The sequence below is a fragment of the Phoca vitulina genome, unplaced genomic scaffold (genome assembly GCF_004348235.1).
Source record: "Phoca vitulina isolate PV1807 unplaced genomic scaffold, GSC_HSeal_1.0 scaffold21, whole genome shotgun sequence".
NCBI classification, from domain to species: domain Eukaryota; kingdom Metazoa; phylum Chordata; class Mammalia; order Carnivora; family Phocidae; genus Phoca; species Phoca vitulina.
This window is the reverse complement of record NW_022589724.1, coordinates 17,058,851-17,072,984: the sequence shown is the minus strand read 5'-3', so window position 1 is coordinate 17,072,984 and position 14,134 is coordinate 17,058,851. Positions and strand designations below refer to the sequence as shown.

General features: G+C 52.9%; 1 protein-coding gene across 5 annotated transcripts in view; it reads left to right on the top strand.

The window, feature by feature from the left end:
* Positions 1 to 925: 925 nt before the first annotated feature.
* Positions 926 to 14,134, top strand: part of ASTN2 (astrotactin 2) — an 877,839-nt gene continuing 864,630 nt past the window's right edge. For 3 of the 5 annotated variants that reach the window (XM_032419128.1, XM_032419127.1, XM_032419126.1), the window contains exon 1: positions 1,632 to 2,064. In XM_032419128.1, coding sequence (XP_032275019.1) covers positions 1,632 to 2,064 — 433 coding nt within the window. Of the gene's footprint in view, positions 987 to 1,631; positions 2,065 to 14,134 lie in introns of those variants that run through there. The other 2 variants (XM_032419129.1, XM_032419131.1) reach the window with 2 other exon arrangements.

Genomic DNA, 14,134 nt, shown 5'->3' with positions numbered 1-14,134 from the left:
CTTCATCTGAAAAATGGGAATCATAATACCCATCTCACTGGATTATGGTTATGTATAATAGCTAACATAGGTACTTGCCTAGCACTAGGAGAATGCTTCATAAGCAGTATTAAGTCCAAGGTCACAACATAGGGTTTGATTTTTCCTTCTTTTCAGTCTTCTGCCTTTATTCAAAGTCATAAAACAGTAAATAAAATGTGATGGGAGAGGGAAAAAGGCAATTCGTGTGAAGGGTTAAAGACAGAAAGGAGAATAGAGGCAGAAGAGGGAAGAACTAAGAAGAGAGAAGTTAGTGCCCAGAGACCCCACAAAAAAGTGCAGATGGGCAAGGAATATAGAGAATGGGGAATGTCTCACAAATTATAGGGAGGAAGCATTTGTAAGATTAAAGTCAAGATGAAGAGGAATGAAATGAGTGGAGAGATGAAAGAAAAAACAGAGCGAGGAGAGACAAGAAAGGTGAGGGGGGTGGGGAAGGGGGCTGCTTGAGTACCGGATCCCCGCAGAGGGGATGGCTCCCTGGAGGATCCAGGTAGGTGGGTCAGACAGAATCAGCCCAAGGCCAAAGGCTGCCATTGTTGTCTGAGGGCCTAGGTTCACAGATCAACTTGAATCTAGAAGGACTGGGGTAAAGAATTGGTGAACAGACCCCCTCCTCTGAATGGGGCAGAGGGTGTAGGAGCCCGTGGGAGCCAGAAGCAGACAGAGTAGTAGGTCTCTACCTCGCACCCTTTTCAGGAATTTCACACAGAGAACAGAAGCAGCCAAGTAGAGCTGCTCCAAGCTCGGAGTTGGGATCCAAAATACAAGCGCAAGAGTGGGCGGGCTTGCAGGGCGGCAGCTAGGGGGCCAGAGCTTCCTGGCCAGAGTCAGTTTGGGGGCTAGAGCGTGGAGTGTGACACCCCTCAGTCTGTAAGCATTTAATGCAACCGCGGAGGCCTGGATGTGGGAGAGAGGTGGGATCCTGGTGTCGGGGGATTGAATACGTGAGTTGTGGGCAAGTGGGTGAGGAGGGGGCTCTGAGATCCTAAGGAATTATTTCAGGGACGAGAAAAGGGTACAGGACTTGCTATTGAGCTTGTGGGGAGGTAGACAAAGTTAAGTCTTGGCCATCAAGAGGCGCCCCCTACCCCCAGGAGGGCGGGGCTTGGAGCCCGGCAGGGCGACGGCGCGCCCCCAGGTGCAGCCCGAGGAGGGCTGAGCCAGGGGTGGGGTGAAGCTGGGCGAGCTGGGTTGAGCCTGGAGGAATTAGAGGAGGCGCGAGGGGTCCTTAAGTCTTGAGAATTTGGAGAGGGTGGTGTGGTGAGGGTGGCATTGGGGGATCCTGGGAAAGGAGAGGGGGCGACTGGGATTTGCACGAGGCCGGGCGGAGCCTCCGGAACGCCCGGGGTCTGCGGGGGGGAAGCCAGGGAGGGGGCGGGCGGCGGGGCCCGGGGAGGCGGTGCGGGGGGGCGGTCCAGGGCCGATCGGGAGGCGGAGCCGGGAGCTGGGGGCTGCTGGCGAGCGGCTCCCACGGCTCCTTAGCTCCGGCGTCCTGGTTAGCTCCGGCGTCCGCCGCCGCCGCCGCTTCCTCTTCTTCCTCCTCCTTCACCGCCGCCGCCGCCGCTCGCAGCACCGCAGCCCCTCCCGCCATGGCCGCCGCCGGCGCCCGGCGCAGCCCCGGCCCCAGCTCGGGGCTCTGGGGGCGGCGGAGGCTCGGCTTCCACCCGGCGCCGCCGCCGCTGCTGCTGCTGTTCCTGTTCCTGCTGCCGCCGCGGCCGCTGCTGGCCGGCGCCACCGCCGCCGCCTCGCGGGAGCCCGACAGCCCATGCCGGCTCAAGACCGTCACGGTGTCCACGCTGCCCGCCCTGCGGGAGAGCGACATCGGCTGGAGCGGCGCCCGCGCCGGGGCCGGGACTGGGACTGGGACCGGGGCCGGAGCCGCCGCCGCGTCCTCGGGCTCCACCGGCTCCGCGGGCACCGCCGCCGAGTCGCGCCTCCTGCTCTTTGTGCGTAACGAGCTGCCGGGGCGCATCGCGGTGCAAGACGACCTGGACAACACCGAGCTGCCCTTCTTCACCCTGGGTAAGGCTGGGCGCCGGCACACGCGGGATCCCAAGGAGCCGGGAGCCCCTAAGTGAAACCGGACGGGTGGGGGCGCCCTGGGGATCCCCGCCCCGGGCTGCCCCGAGCGGGGTTGGGAGAGGGCAGCCGAGGGGCCCGGAGGGCGTACAGGTGGTTGGAAAGCAGTATGGGCAGGAGGTCCCCAAGAGTGCTTGGCGGGAGCTCGGGGGCGTGCCAACACTCCCGCAGTGGGGACCTGGCCCCCAGTCTCTCAGACCAGGCGTTGAGCTCTGCCGTGATCCATCCCCGACGCCGGAAAACCCAGATGGCTGAGTGTGCGCGAGCTGGGGACCCGGGTGGTCCAGCCGCCCGCGGCTGCTCGGGGCACGGTCACTGGCCGCCCGCGGTTACCGCCCCCTCACTCTCGCCTCGGACTTGGAGGGTCCACTCTTCCCCATAGATTTCCTGAAGATTCGGAGTGGAGAAGCTCCGTGTGGCATCACCTAACCCTCATAAACTCGGTCTCCGTGTGGGTTACGTGACCTTGGCCAAGTCGCTTCTCCTCTCTGGGCCTCAGTTTTGGCCATCTGTGAAATGGGGCTGGGGAGGATTGAGTGATTTCTGAGGAGTGGGCTTCTGAGCCCGAGGTCTCCACTTACAGATTCTCTGCTTTTCTCCCCCACCCTCCTCGTCGCAGTCGCATTTCTGGCCCCCTCCCAGGGGAGAACATGTTTGTCCTCGCTGCTCACTCACTGGGCTAATAATAATAACTTAGAGGCGAGAACACGGAAGCGAAGAGGGAAAGGGTGGGGGTGGGGTGGGGGCTCAAATGGAAAAGTTAATCGGAAAGTTCGCCAGCAGCTTGCTGCCTGCTGGTTCCCAGCGCCAATCCCGGAGGAGTCGGCCCTTGCGAGGAGCTGTGGGAAGCGCGGCCGATTTCCCACCCCGGTAATTGATAGCTTAATTATCTCGGAGAGCGTTTACAAAAATGTTCCCCCTTAGCTCTCCCGCGCTCGCGGATCGCTCGCTCCCCTCCCCTTTTGGGGGCGCGAGGCGCGATTGGTTGTCGGAGTCTGGCCAACAACAGCGCCTGGAAGGCGCCGGGGGCTCGCTCGGAGACTCCCGAGCTCCTCTTCCCGGGATCCGTGCCTTCTCGGGATCCGGCTCGGCTCCGGCATCTCGCGGGTGAGGCGCCTTCGGGATCCCGGCTTGAACCTCCGAGGTTAACTCTTCGCTTGCCTGAGGAGCCCCAAAGACTAATCAATAGACTAGAAGCCTCTCTCCGGGGACCCATACTATTTTTAAATGTATTTTTGTGACCCTCGCCCCCCTTCCCTTTCACGCTGGCCGCCTCCGGAGATTTGAGGGAGTGCCAGGCCCGCTTGTGGTCGCAGCTTCTGGCCCCGGGGCTCTCCCCAGCTGGCTGTAACCTGAGCTAACTGAGCTTTCCGGGAGGCGCGGTGGGAGAGCGCCTCGCAGGTTCCCTGGGGACTTCCCGCGGCGGCGCGTCTAGCGTGCGACACACACTCTCTCTCAAGCACACACGCACGGACACACACATGCACACACACACCACTAGCTCTTCCCACGTGCACCTGTGGGCCTGCCCATTTCCAAGGAAGGGGATGAGGGTGGAGATGGGGTTCCTTAGAGCGAAAGGCTAACCTTGGGCTCAGGGCTAACTCCTCCCGCCTCCTTGCAGGGAAGGGTCCTTCCGGAGCCACGAAGGGTTCCCTTAGACACCACTTCCAGTTCCACCCTTCCTCTTCCACCCGCGTGATCTCTCTACTCCGGGGTGTCCTGAGAGGTCAGGAGTGGGAATCTTCCTAAACGGCTGTTCAAATAAGGGCGTAAAGGGGGACATTCTTGGATATGGCAGGACTTGGGAGCTAGGACCCCCAGAGCATTCCAATTCCCCGAGGATGTGGAGGGCCGGGTCCAGTTAGCTATAGGAGTCGCCGGAAGCTGGCAATCTCTGCCTTTTTAAACTTTGGCTTTCAAGAGGGAGTGGGTGCCTGGGAGCTGGGGCAAGCTGAGTGGGGAGCTGCGTGAGGAGCTGGAAGTCTTGAATCCCCCGGGGCTCCAGCTTCGGCTCGAGAGTCCCCTGGCGCCCGCCACTTGGAGCCTTCCGCCTTCTCTGACGCACAGCAGCTGAGCCTGGCCGCTGGGGACTGCCTGCTGAGGAGTGGGGGGTTGCTGTCCCCCTTGGCAGCTCTGAGCCCTTTGGAAGCGTGTAGGGAATTGTGTCCCGCCTCCTCCTTCTCCCCCCAGCGCCCTGGACTGGCAGCTCAAGGCGCTCCCTCCAGGGATTTGGCTAGCGAGGTAGTCACCAGATGGCCGAGTATAGCAGGAGCTGTGTAGGGAGACGTGGGTTTTTTATTTGTGTTGGTCTTCCACTGTTTGCACGTAAACATGGAGTGCACAATGAGCTCTGGGAGGGCCAGGCTGGCTGCAAAGGAGGGCCGGTGTGTGTGTTGGGGGGTGGGGGTGGGTGGGTACTATGAGTCATTTATGGCCTTACCTTTCCCAAGGTCCCAGGGTAGCTGCATCCCATCATTTCATCCCCAGACCTTTGAAACAGCCTTGCCTAGTGTTTGTCTCCGGTGTGTTGAGCGAGTCTTTCACTACTTCCTGGCCAGTTCAAGGGATTTGGAGATGGCACGCGCCGCGGTTGCCTATGCAGTCCGTAAATGCCAAATCCTGCCGATAATGTGGTGTGTGGAGCCACCACTAGGGGGTGATAGTGTCTGCCAAAGCCCTCGGGCCATGCTTTGGGTTGTGGACCCAGAGTTGGTGGTTTGAAAATGTCCGTGGCAGTAAAGGGTGGGGGTGGGGATGGGGGTGAACAAACACATAAAAGATAGAATTCCCATTTTACTGTCAGTCTAGTTGGGGGACCTCAAGGTTATTTTGCATACGTTGCCTACCATCCGCATTCACCAAAGTCACCTGCATACCTGGCCCTATCTCCCTCCATTCTGCCTCTCTTGTTTGAGTTATTGGCTCTATTATTGATAATGCCTGCTCATATTTCTCCTCTCCCATCATGTTCCAGCCTGCTTTATGTAGATGGAAGTTTACACCAGAGCTGAAATTTCCCCCAAGTTTCGGTGTCTGGGCCTCTTTTTAGATTCTGATCATAAGTCAATGGCACTGACAAAGCGAATTTCCTTTAAAGTGATCAAGGGATAGCAAATAGTTACTGAATCTTTAATGAGGTGCTAAGAGGTTTACTCTTGCATTTTATTATTAATTCACATAAAATATATGAAGTGGGCATTTCCGTTCTTCCCATTTTACAGATTAAGGAATCATTTTTGGAGAGGTCAGTTGCCTAGTTCGTCACACAGTGGGGAAATGGCAGACCTGGCCCTGGAATCTTGTTCTACCAGATAGCTACGTTCTTGGTAGTTGCGTATTGGCAAATATGCGCTGGCATACATATGGTTACATTTAGGTAGGGCATGGTGCGGGGTCCTGGAGAGAAATACACCAGTCATCAACATGAGGAGAACATTTCTCAAAGGAACTTCAGCTACACTCGGGTGCTAAAATATGAGAGTCTGAAAGTAAGGCATGACCTTCAATGACCCTGCCAGCTCAAAGTTCCATGACTCATGGGATGTCAGGGGGCATTCTATGTCATGGTGCCAATGAGTGATGGAGATTACACATTCTGTCACATCAGGGAGGGGACACATCTCTGTAGATTCAGAGAAGGCTGGGGAAACTTCCAAAAAGGGAAAAAAAATATTGAGTGATGCCTTAGGAGGATAGGGTGGCAGAGAGGTTAGAGGCTCCAATGCAGTTTGGGAATTTCGTGTTGGTTAGGATCTGGAAATCTCAGCTGTGGCCCACTGTGACCTTGAACAAGTCATTTATCCCCAGAGCTTCAGTTCTTTGTGCTGTAATGTGAGTGGGTAGAGAAGCCCTAAAATAATCCTTCGGTGTAGAGATTCTATGAACTTGAAGTGCCCTGATGCACTCTCTTACTCTGACTAGCTCCTCTCGCTTCTTACTGTCTCCTTCCTTTTGCTGGTAACACAGGGTGTTGGGAAGGACTGATTGAAAAGAAAGAATTTGTGCAGGAGCAACTGCTGGTACAGGGCTTCAGAGGTGAACCTGCACATCACTCAGTCCTCATTTGCCCCCAGGCAGCCCTGGAGTCTGCTTGTGGATTTAGCTTTCATGCCCACAGGTAGGGAAATGGCATCCTTCTTCCTGCACTTGACGATGGCCGGGCTGGACTGTTTACCACCAGCCTTGATTCAGCAAAAGGGGGAAAAAAAGAGATAAAATGGAGTAAGCACTTATTGTCAACATTTCTTTCTTTTTTTTAAAAAAAGATTTTATTTATTTATTTGACAGAGAGAGACACAGCGAGAGAGGGAACATAAGCAGAGGGGAGTGGGAGAGGGAAAAGCAGGCTCCCCACGGAGCAGTGAGCCCGATGAGGGGCTGGATCCCAGGACCCTGGGATCATGACCTGAGCCAAAGGCAGATGCTTAACTACTGAGCCACCCAGGCACCCTGTCTTTTCTTTCTAAATTGCCTTGGCATATATATCCCACAGTTAAGGCGTGTGCTGTGTATTTGGGGGAGGGCACATAGAGAAGGATAGCCCATCCAGTAGTATGTCTAAATGCATTTGCATGAGTAGATCTGTAGATCTGGTCTGCAAAGATTCCTTAAAATACAAACAAAAATGGAGACCAAAAGAGAAAAGCCTCCGGAAGGAATGAGGATTCAGGCACCAAATCAGAAGGGTTGCCGATAAGCAGGGAGTTTAGCCTACGAAGGACAGTTCAGAAAGGGCAGGAGCAGCTGCCTACGAATGTCAATGGGGAATGAGGAATGTGCTTTTTTCTGTCTGGTTCCAAAGGTGCAAATGCTAGGGGGATGGAGTTCAGCCCCCACAGGGGTTTGGTTCCCAGGGAGCCGTCCAGAACTCAGCATCCTGACCCCTAATGATTATAGGATTTGTGTTGGAGGAAGCCTTCCAACAGAGACCACACAGCTATCTGGCAGGCATTTGGAGAAAGAGCCCAAGCCCTGGGAGACAGTGAGGCTATTTGCCCTTTTTGGTTTCTGGCTTGATTCTGAAGGTTGATGCCAGTGATTAACAGGGAGGAAAAACAACAACCAGATACAGATAGTAGTAATCTGGGTCTTCTGTAGGGATTTCTGACCACAGAATATTCGTTAAAACCAGTCCCAGTGTTCTTTTCTGTATGGGCCAGAGAGAGAGAAAGAGAGATTGTGGGGTGGATAAGAGAGAGAATTTGATATCTTCAAACAAAGCTAGGTTTAAAAAATATGTATGTTATTTTCTCAGTTGGGCATCAGGCCCCTTATCACTAAATAAAATATTTGAGTGGCACTTAGACTTCGGGGTCCCATCCTGCTGTGATGGTCCAGGTTTCGGGGATATTGTAAATAAGGGTCCCAGTCAGGGGGGTGTTCACTGGTCTCTGATCTGAGTCTTCCTCTTCCCACTCCCATCCCCAGCCTTTCACCGGCTCAAACCTGATGATACATATTTAAGAATCAGGGCAGATAGAGATGTATTGTTTGCCCTCAGAAAGTACCAAGTTACTGAGAGGGCAGTGGGGCAGGGAGAGAGGTGGATTCCTTTCGGCTGTGTTACGGAGGCTCAAGTTCGGTCAAGGCCAGCCAGATTGGCTGTTTCTGGGGGTCCGTGACACCAGCTGAGATAGCACAGCTCTGCAGGCTTGGGTGTGACCCAGAGCTTGATGTTTTCCTGAACTGGGCCCTCAGGCTGCAAGAGCGTTCTATAATTTTAATTTACAGCAGGTTCGGCAGGTTTGAAATGGGCTCTGGCAAGCAAAATCTCCTGCTTCTCACTTCCTTGTTTTGCTGTAAATTTGGCCTTGGCTGCCCTAGGACGGTGTGAACACGTGGGCTTCAGGGAGAGAGGGATGGGGAGTGACAGTGACTTCTTTGGGTGAAGTCATGAAAACTTTGACCATGACCATCAGTGCGGATGGGCTCACCGCCTCACAACATCTCAGAGCACACAGTATTTTTTATGGGAACATGGGGGCCCAGACTGGGGAAGAAACTTACTTGAGGACCAGCAGTTCAGACTTGAACCCAGTGGTCCTGGGTCCCACTCTGTGCTTCCTCCCATTACCCTGGACCTCGAACACTTGGCTGTGGGTTTAAATACATCTCAGTGTCTGAAACTGGGCTGATCATCATCAAGTGCACCACTCTCTCCTCTCCCTGCAACAAAAACAAACCAAACCCCTCCCCCCAAATACTGAAAATCTACGGAGAAAAATATCCCCAGGGAAACGGAATTTGTTCTCCTGCCCAAGTACCCAGCTGGTTGGCTCCCATCTCTCCGGAGAACCGGAGCTGATAGGTTTTTGTTCTGGGGGAGGAAGCCTCATCGCTTTTTACTCCAGCTGCCTTTGGGGGTGAGCAGAAGAAGCCTGCTCTTTTCCAGGAAAGGAACGAAAGTCGGATTTAACCTTGACGTGGAGCAGCATTCCGGGGATGCTTTCTTTGCAGAGCTCATGCTTTCCCAAGTTCTCTCACTGACCAGCTAGTGGCAACAGAAGATTAACTATAGTGAGAGAGAGAGAGAGAGAGCGCGCGTGAGTGAGAGAGCTAGTTTCTCTCCCTCCCAGCAGAGCTTGCAGCCTTCCTGCCCTGGAAGGAGGCAGGCAGCCGGCCTTGGCCAGGCCTCCTCTCCTCTCCATTGCTAGCGCTCGAGTTTCTCTGGCTCTCTGCTGCTGTCTGTAGCTCTCCGGGACGGCAGCCCCCATAAAGACTTCCCTTTGGGTTGGAAGGGGGATGGGTGATGACTACACAATGTGAGACTCAGGACTGAGACCTCCGTAGCTTCCCTGCTGGCGGGCTAGGACGCGCAAGCAGCCCCGTCGGTGAGTCCAACTTTGACGAGGCTGCCGCAGGCTATGACCTGTCTGGGTTTTCACCTGAAGGGGAACCATGACTCCAGCCCCACTGTCAAAGCCCCTGGCAGGCTCAGACCTCAGTGCTTCTCTCAACTACAATTTTAGCAGTCAACTCAATGGCCTGTTCACCTCCACTCTTATCCTGTCTACTCTACCATCCGTACTTGCAGCCAGAGTGATTTCATTAAAAGCCCAGATCTGATCGTGGCTGTTCTCTCCTAAAGCACTTCACTGGTTCCTCACAATTCTTAGTATGGAGTTCAAGCTTCTTATTGTGGTCCAAGTCCAAGATCATACTCTGCCCAGAGTGCCCTATCGTAAGAACCCTCCTCCCTTTTGGTTTGGTAGTTTTGTTCCACCACTCCCCTGGGAAGATTCCTTCTTACCTTTCAAGGCTGAATTTGTTTTTTTCTTTTCTTTTTTTTTTTAAAGAATTTATTTAAGAGAGAGAGAACGAGCAGTGAGGAGGGGCAGAGGGAGAGGGAGAAGCAGACTTCCCACTGAGCAGGAAGCCTGATGTGGGGCTGGATCCCAGGACCCCGGGATCATGACCTGAGCAGAAGGCAGCCGCTTAAGCTACTGAGCGACCCAGGCGTCCCTCAAGACTGAATTTAAATGTCACCTTATCTTTGCAGCCTTTCCTGACCTCCCACTGGAGTTGCCCACTTGAGCCTTGGCGCCCACTATCAATATAAAGGAAGACTCTAACAATGACTAGACCCTTAAGTGAGCACCTACAGTGTGCTAAGCACTGTCCCAGGTGCTTAGGATATAACAGAGAACAAAAGATATAGATTCTTGTATTCAGATAGCTCATTTGTAGAAGTGAGTGAGTGTGTGGATGGGTGGGTGGTGAGCAGAGGATAATAACAATGCACATGATAAATAAGAAAATTATGTAGTATGTGAGGATGTGATAAATTCTATGAATAAAAGAAAATTAAATACAAGGGAAATTTTGGAAATGAGATGGGTTTTCATATTAAGTAGAGCAGAGCAAGAGGAGCTTGTTGAGAATGAGGGGGTAGAACCAAGACTTGAAAGTAATGAAGGAGTTAGCCAAGCAGATATCTAGGAGAAGAGCATTCCAGGCAGAGCACTACCCTGGAGCACATCTGGAATGCCCAGGGCCAGTGCATCTAGAGTGGAGCGAGAAGGGAGAGGCAGGACAGGACAGGAGAGGACGTGGGGAGGCACCCAGGGCCATACAGACCGCTGCTGGGGTTTTTGCTTTCACTGTGAGTGAAGTGGAGAGCCAGGCAGGATTTTAAGCAAAAGAGTATCAACATCTAACTTATGCTTGGAAAGACTTACTTAGGCTTCTCTGGACAGGAGCAAAGATGGAAGCAGGCAGGTCTGTAGGAGTCTGTTCAGGGATGATGGTGGCTTGGCCTACAGCGAGAGTCCCTACTGGGCAAACCTGGAGAGGTGCTGGAATTCCACTCATCCGTCTTAACATCTGAGCTGGAACACCATCTGTTCCGTAGAGTTTTCCCTCTTCTGAGCTCCCATAGTCATTCCTTCTACCTTCTCCTAGCTCCCTATTATTCTGGGGCTGACGATAGGATGAGGAATGCCGTCAGTCTGATTGGAGGAAAGTGTGCTGGGTTTAGGGAAGACCTCCTCTTGAGAATCATGAAAGCCAGATAAGGGATTGGAATCTTTGCATGGTGGCAAACAGAGAGGCATTGAATGTTGTGGGGAAGACAATATGCCATGGTTTGGGGATCACCAAATGTAATAATCTAGGGCATTATCAAAACAAAACCCTTCTATGTAAAGATGGGGAAATCGAGGCACATAGCAAGGCAGCGATGAAGCAAAAAACAGATCTCAGTCTACTGACTCCTGGTCCAGTGTGTCTTCCTCCCACCTTGGGGAAGGGCAGCTGGGCCACCAGGGCGGGGGGGGGGGGGGGGGGGCTGGTGTTCCAGACGTTATCATTCTGGCATGAAGCAGGCCATGAGAACATCTGTTGGACATTTACTGTGCCCCCAGGTGTCACACTGGTATGGCTGCTATCTCGTTTCATCCTCTCCACGGTGCTGAAAGACCAGATTCACCCCATGTTTTAGGTGAGCGCTGAGGCTCAGAGAAGTTAAGGAACATGCCCGAGACACACAGCTGTTACGCGGCTGGGCTGGGTCCAAACCCGGGTCTGCCTGGTTCTAAACCCTGTGCTCTCTCGCCTCCCAGGCTGCACAGGACTAGGAGTGCTCCTGAGTTTTCATCTCTTCGACAACCACTCTTACTTTTTATCTTTTCCTGTTCTCATTACCAAGAAGTTGCAGACGTTTCTTTATTGGAACTGCGGTGTGACAGCCTCACAGACCCAAGGGACTGAGCACCTTGTTTCTGCGCTGCCAGGAGCTGACTCAGCATCTACCCAGGCCCTTTCACTCGGTGCCACTTTGCCAAGAGAGCACCAGGCCTTGTCTCATTTTCTCTAGATGCCACTCATTATCCCTGGACTACTCGACAAGCAAATACCTACACTTCTATGCCTTCATGACTCCCCCCTTTCTCTCCTTCCTCCTCCCCTCTTTCCTTATTCCTCTCCCTTCTTCCTTTTCCACTCTTCTTCTCCCAGGGCTTAGGGAATTCCCTCCTTATGCTGGGCACAGTGTCATACTGGGGGAAACTGTTATCTAGTCCTTTTAGGCACATGGGAAAGCCGTACCTTCTCTTTCCAGAAATTGACCGGGAATCCGTTGTCAGACCCACAGCCCCCTTTTGACCAGGTGCACTTCCTTGGCACTCTTCCTCTCCACCCCAAGTTGAGTTTTGTCCACCTAGCACTTCTTCTTCTTCTTTCTTTTTTTTTTTTTTTAAGATTTTATTTATTTATTTGAGAGAGCATGAGCAAGAGAAAGCACAGGAGCTGGGGAGAGGGGCAGAGGGAGGGGGAGAAGCAGATTCCCTGCTAAGCAGGGAGCCAATGTGGGGCTCAATCCCAGGACCCTGAGATCATGACCTGAGCTGAAGGCAGACAGTTAACCCCCTGAGCCACCCAGGTGCCCCACCACCCAGGTGCCCCACCACCTAGCGCATCTTAGCAGACTCGTGCAGTTTTTATGTTCCCTTGTTGAGAATGGAAGTTACATGACGTTATCTATACATATGGGACATATATAATAATAGGTGATCTTTAGATATATTAGAATGCTGTAAAAATCCAAATAGTGTATCCTTTTCCTAGAATATTAGAACCGAGTAAAATAAAACCTCTGAGATCCAGCCCAGCTCTCTCATTTACCGAGCAAAGGGAAGTACATTTTCCAAGGTCCCAGAGCGAATGCAGAGCAAAATCCAGGCTCCATCCCAGTTCCTCTGACTGGGAGGCAGTGTGCTGGAGGGTGGGGGTGGGGGGTGGGGGGGACATGTGCCAGCTCTAAAGACCCCCAATCCCCCCGGATCAAGTCCTGGACGCACTGTTTCTTCACTGCAGTGACATCTGTATGCCACCTCCCGGAGCCTGTTTGCTCATCGGTAAAGTGAAGACGAGATAATAATCACTTCTCTGGGTTGCTGTGATCATTATTTTTGGAGAGCCCTCTATAAACTAGATTTCCGTCAGTGCCTAGCGTCGTGCTCAGTCTGTACTGACACTGAGCCTCTGATCCTCACGGAGCCGGTGTGTGCCAAGCACCAGAGTACAGGGTCTGGAGGGGTTTTTGCTCTATGCCTCTTAGCCACCTGGAATCCTTTTTTGGAAGGAAGTAGAGGTATGAATAAATAATGAATGCAAACTCCTTTTCCCTTGCCCCTCCCACTCCAGCAGGCTATGCTTACACCTCTCCCTGTCCGCCCTTCTCCCTCCAGTGAGGCAAGAAAGGATGAAATTGACCATTGATCTCTGCTCCTTCTCCAGAAGCAGGGGGAAGCCGGGAACTCCAGGGTTGTCTGAGGACAGCTTGGACAGAGAGGCTCTTAGATCCGAAGTCTGAGGCAGGTGGGTGTCGGAGGAGGCAGTCGGGGCAGAATGTTCTCCCTTCTGGTGGTGGCTGGCTGACAAAGCCTTGCTCTCAAGCACCGGGGAAAGTCACGAGTGGCTTTGCAAGCAGCCGAAAAGGGAAGGAACATTTCCATTAGCAGAATCAGCAGTGAAGAGATTTCCAGTCACAGTAATAGCTGCATTTGGGGGAATCATTTCAGTAGGGACTGTGGGTGGAGGACAGAGGGGGTGGGTGACAAGGAAAGTCACAGAGACGTCTGGTCTACCCGCACCGAGCTGAGAGCCAGTGCCCAAGGAGAAACAGGTGCCGGACGCAGAATGACTGGGAGTTGGGCTGGTGGTTGTGCGAACATTCCGGACCTTCCACATCCCTCCTGGTGCACAGAGCTCCCTCAGGAGTCGCCACGGGAGGCTTCACGCTCACACTACACTGCCTTTGATCTGATTACTTGGATTACTCTTTTCAAGATTTCAGAGCCAGGAGCAGCTTCCTAGGCTCTTGGCGATTTGTAAGAGGGAAAATTCCTAGATTATTTAGCCCAGTTTTCCCTACAGTTAACTACTCATTGGAATCACTTTGGAACCCAGTCTCTTGCTCCTAGCCTCACTGAGGCACCCAGAGGGGCCTGGGAATCTATATCTTAACAATGGTACCAACTCCTTAGTATGTCCCTCAAGGACCTGCGTCAGTGGCCCCTGGATACCTCTTCAGCCTCACCTCCTGACATTCCCCATGGCACTTGATGGTCTAGCCTCACTGACAACTTGCAGATTTCTGAGGGTGCCGGGAACATTCCTCCCACCTGACCCTGGAGTGGAAACGCTATTCTCTCTGCGTACAATGCTTTTCCTGTCCCTGATTCACCTGGCCAACGCCTAGCCTTAACTCTGCTATTACCTACTCTGAGTAATCTGCTCTCTCCTCCAAGGCTTAGATAGAGATTTTTTCCCCCCATAAATGCTCATACCCCCCTCTTAGGGTTGCCATACTTTGTGAATAAAAATAGAAACAAAAAATAAAATACAGGATGCCCAGTTAAACTTGAATTTCAGACAACGAATACTTGCTTAGTAGAATTATGTCCCATGCAGTATTTGGGATATAGTTGTATTTAAGATGACTCTCTGATGATCAGAAATTCAAATTTAACTGGGCATCCTGTATTTTATCTGGCAAGCTCCAGGGACCCTG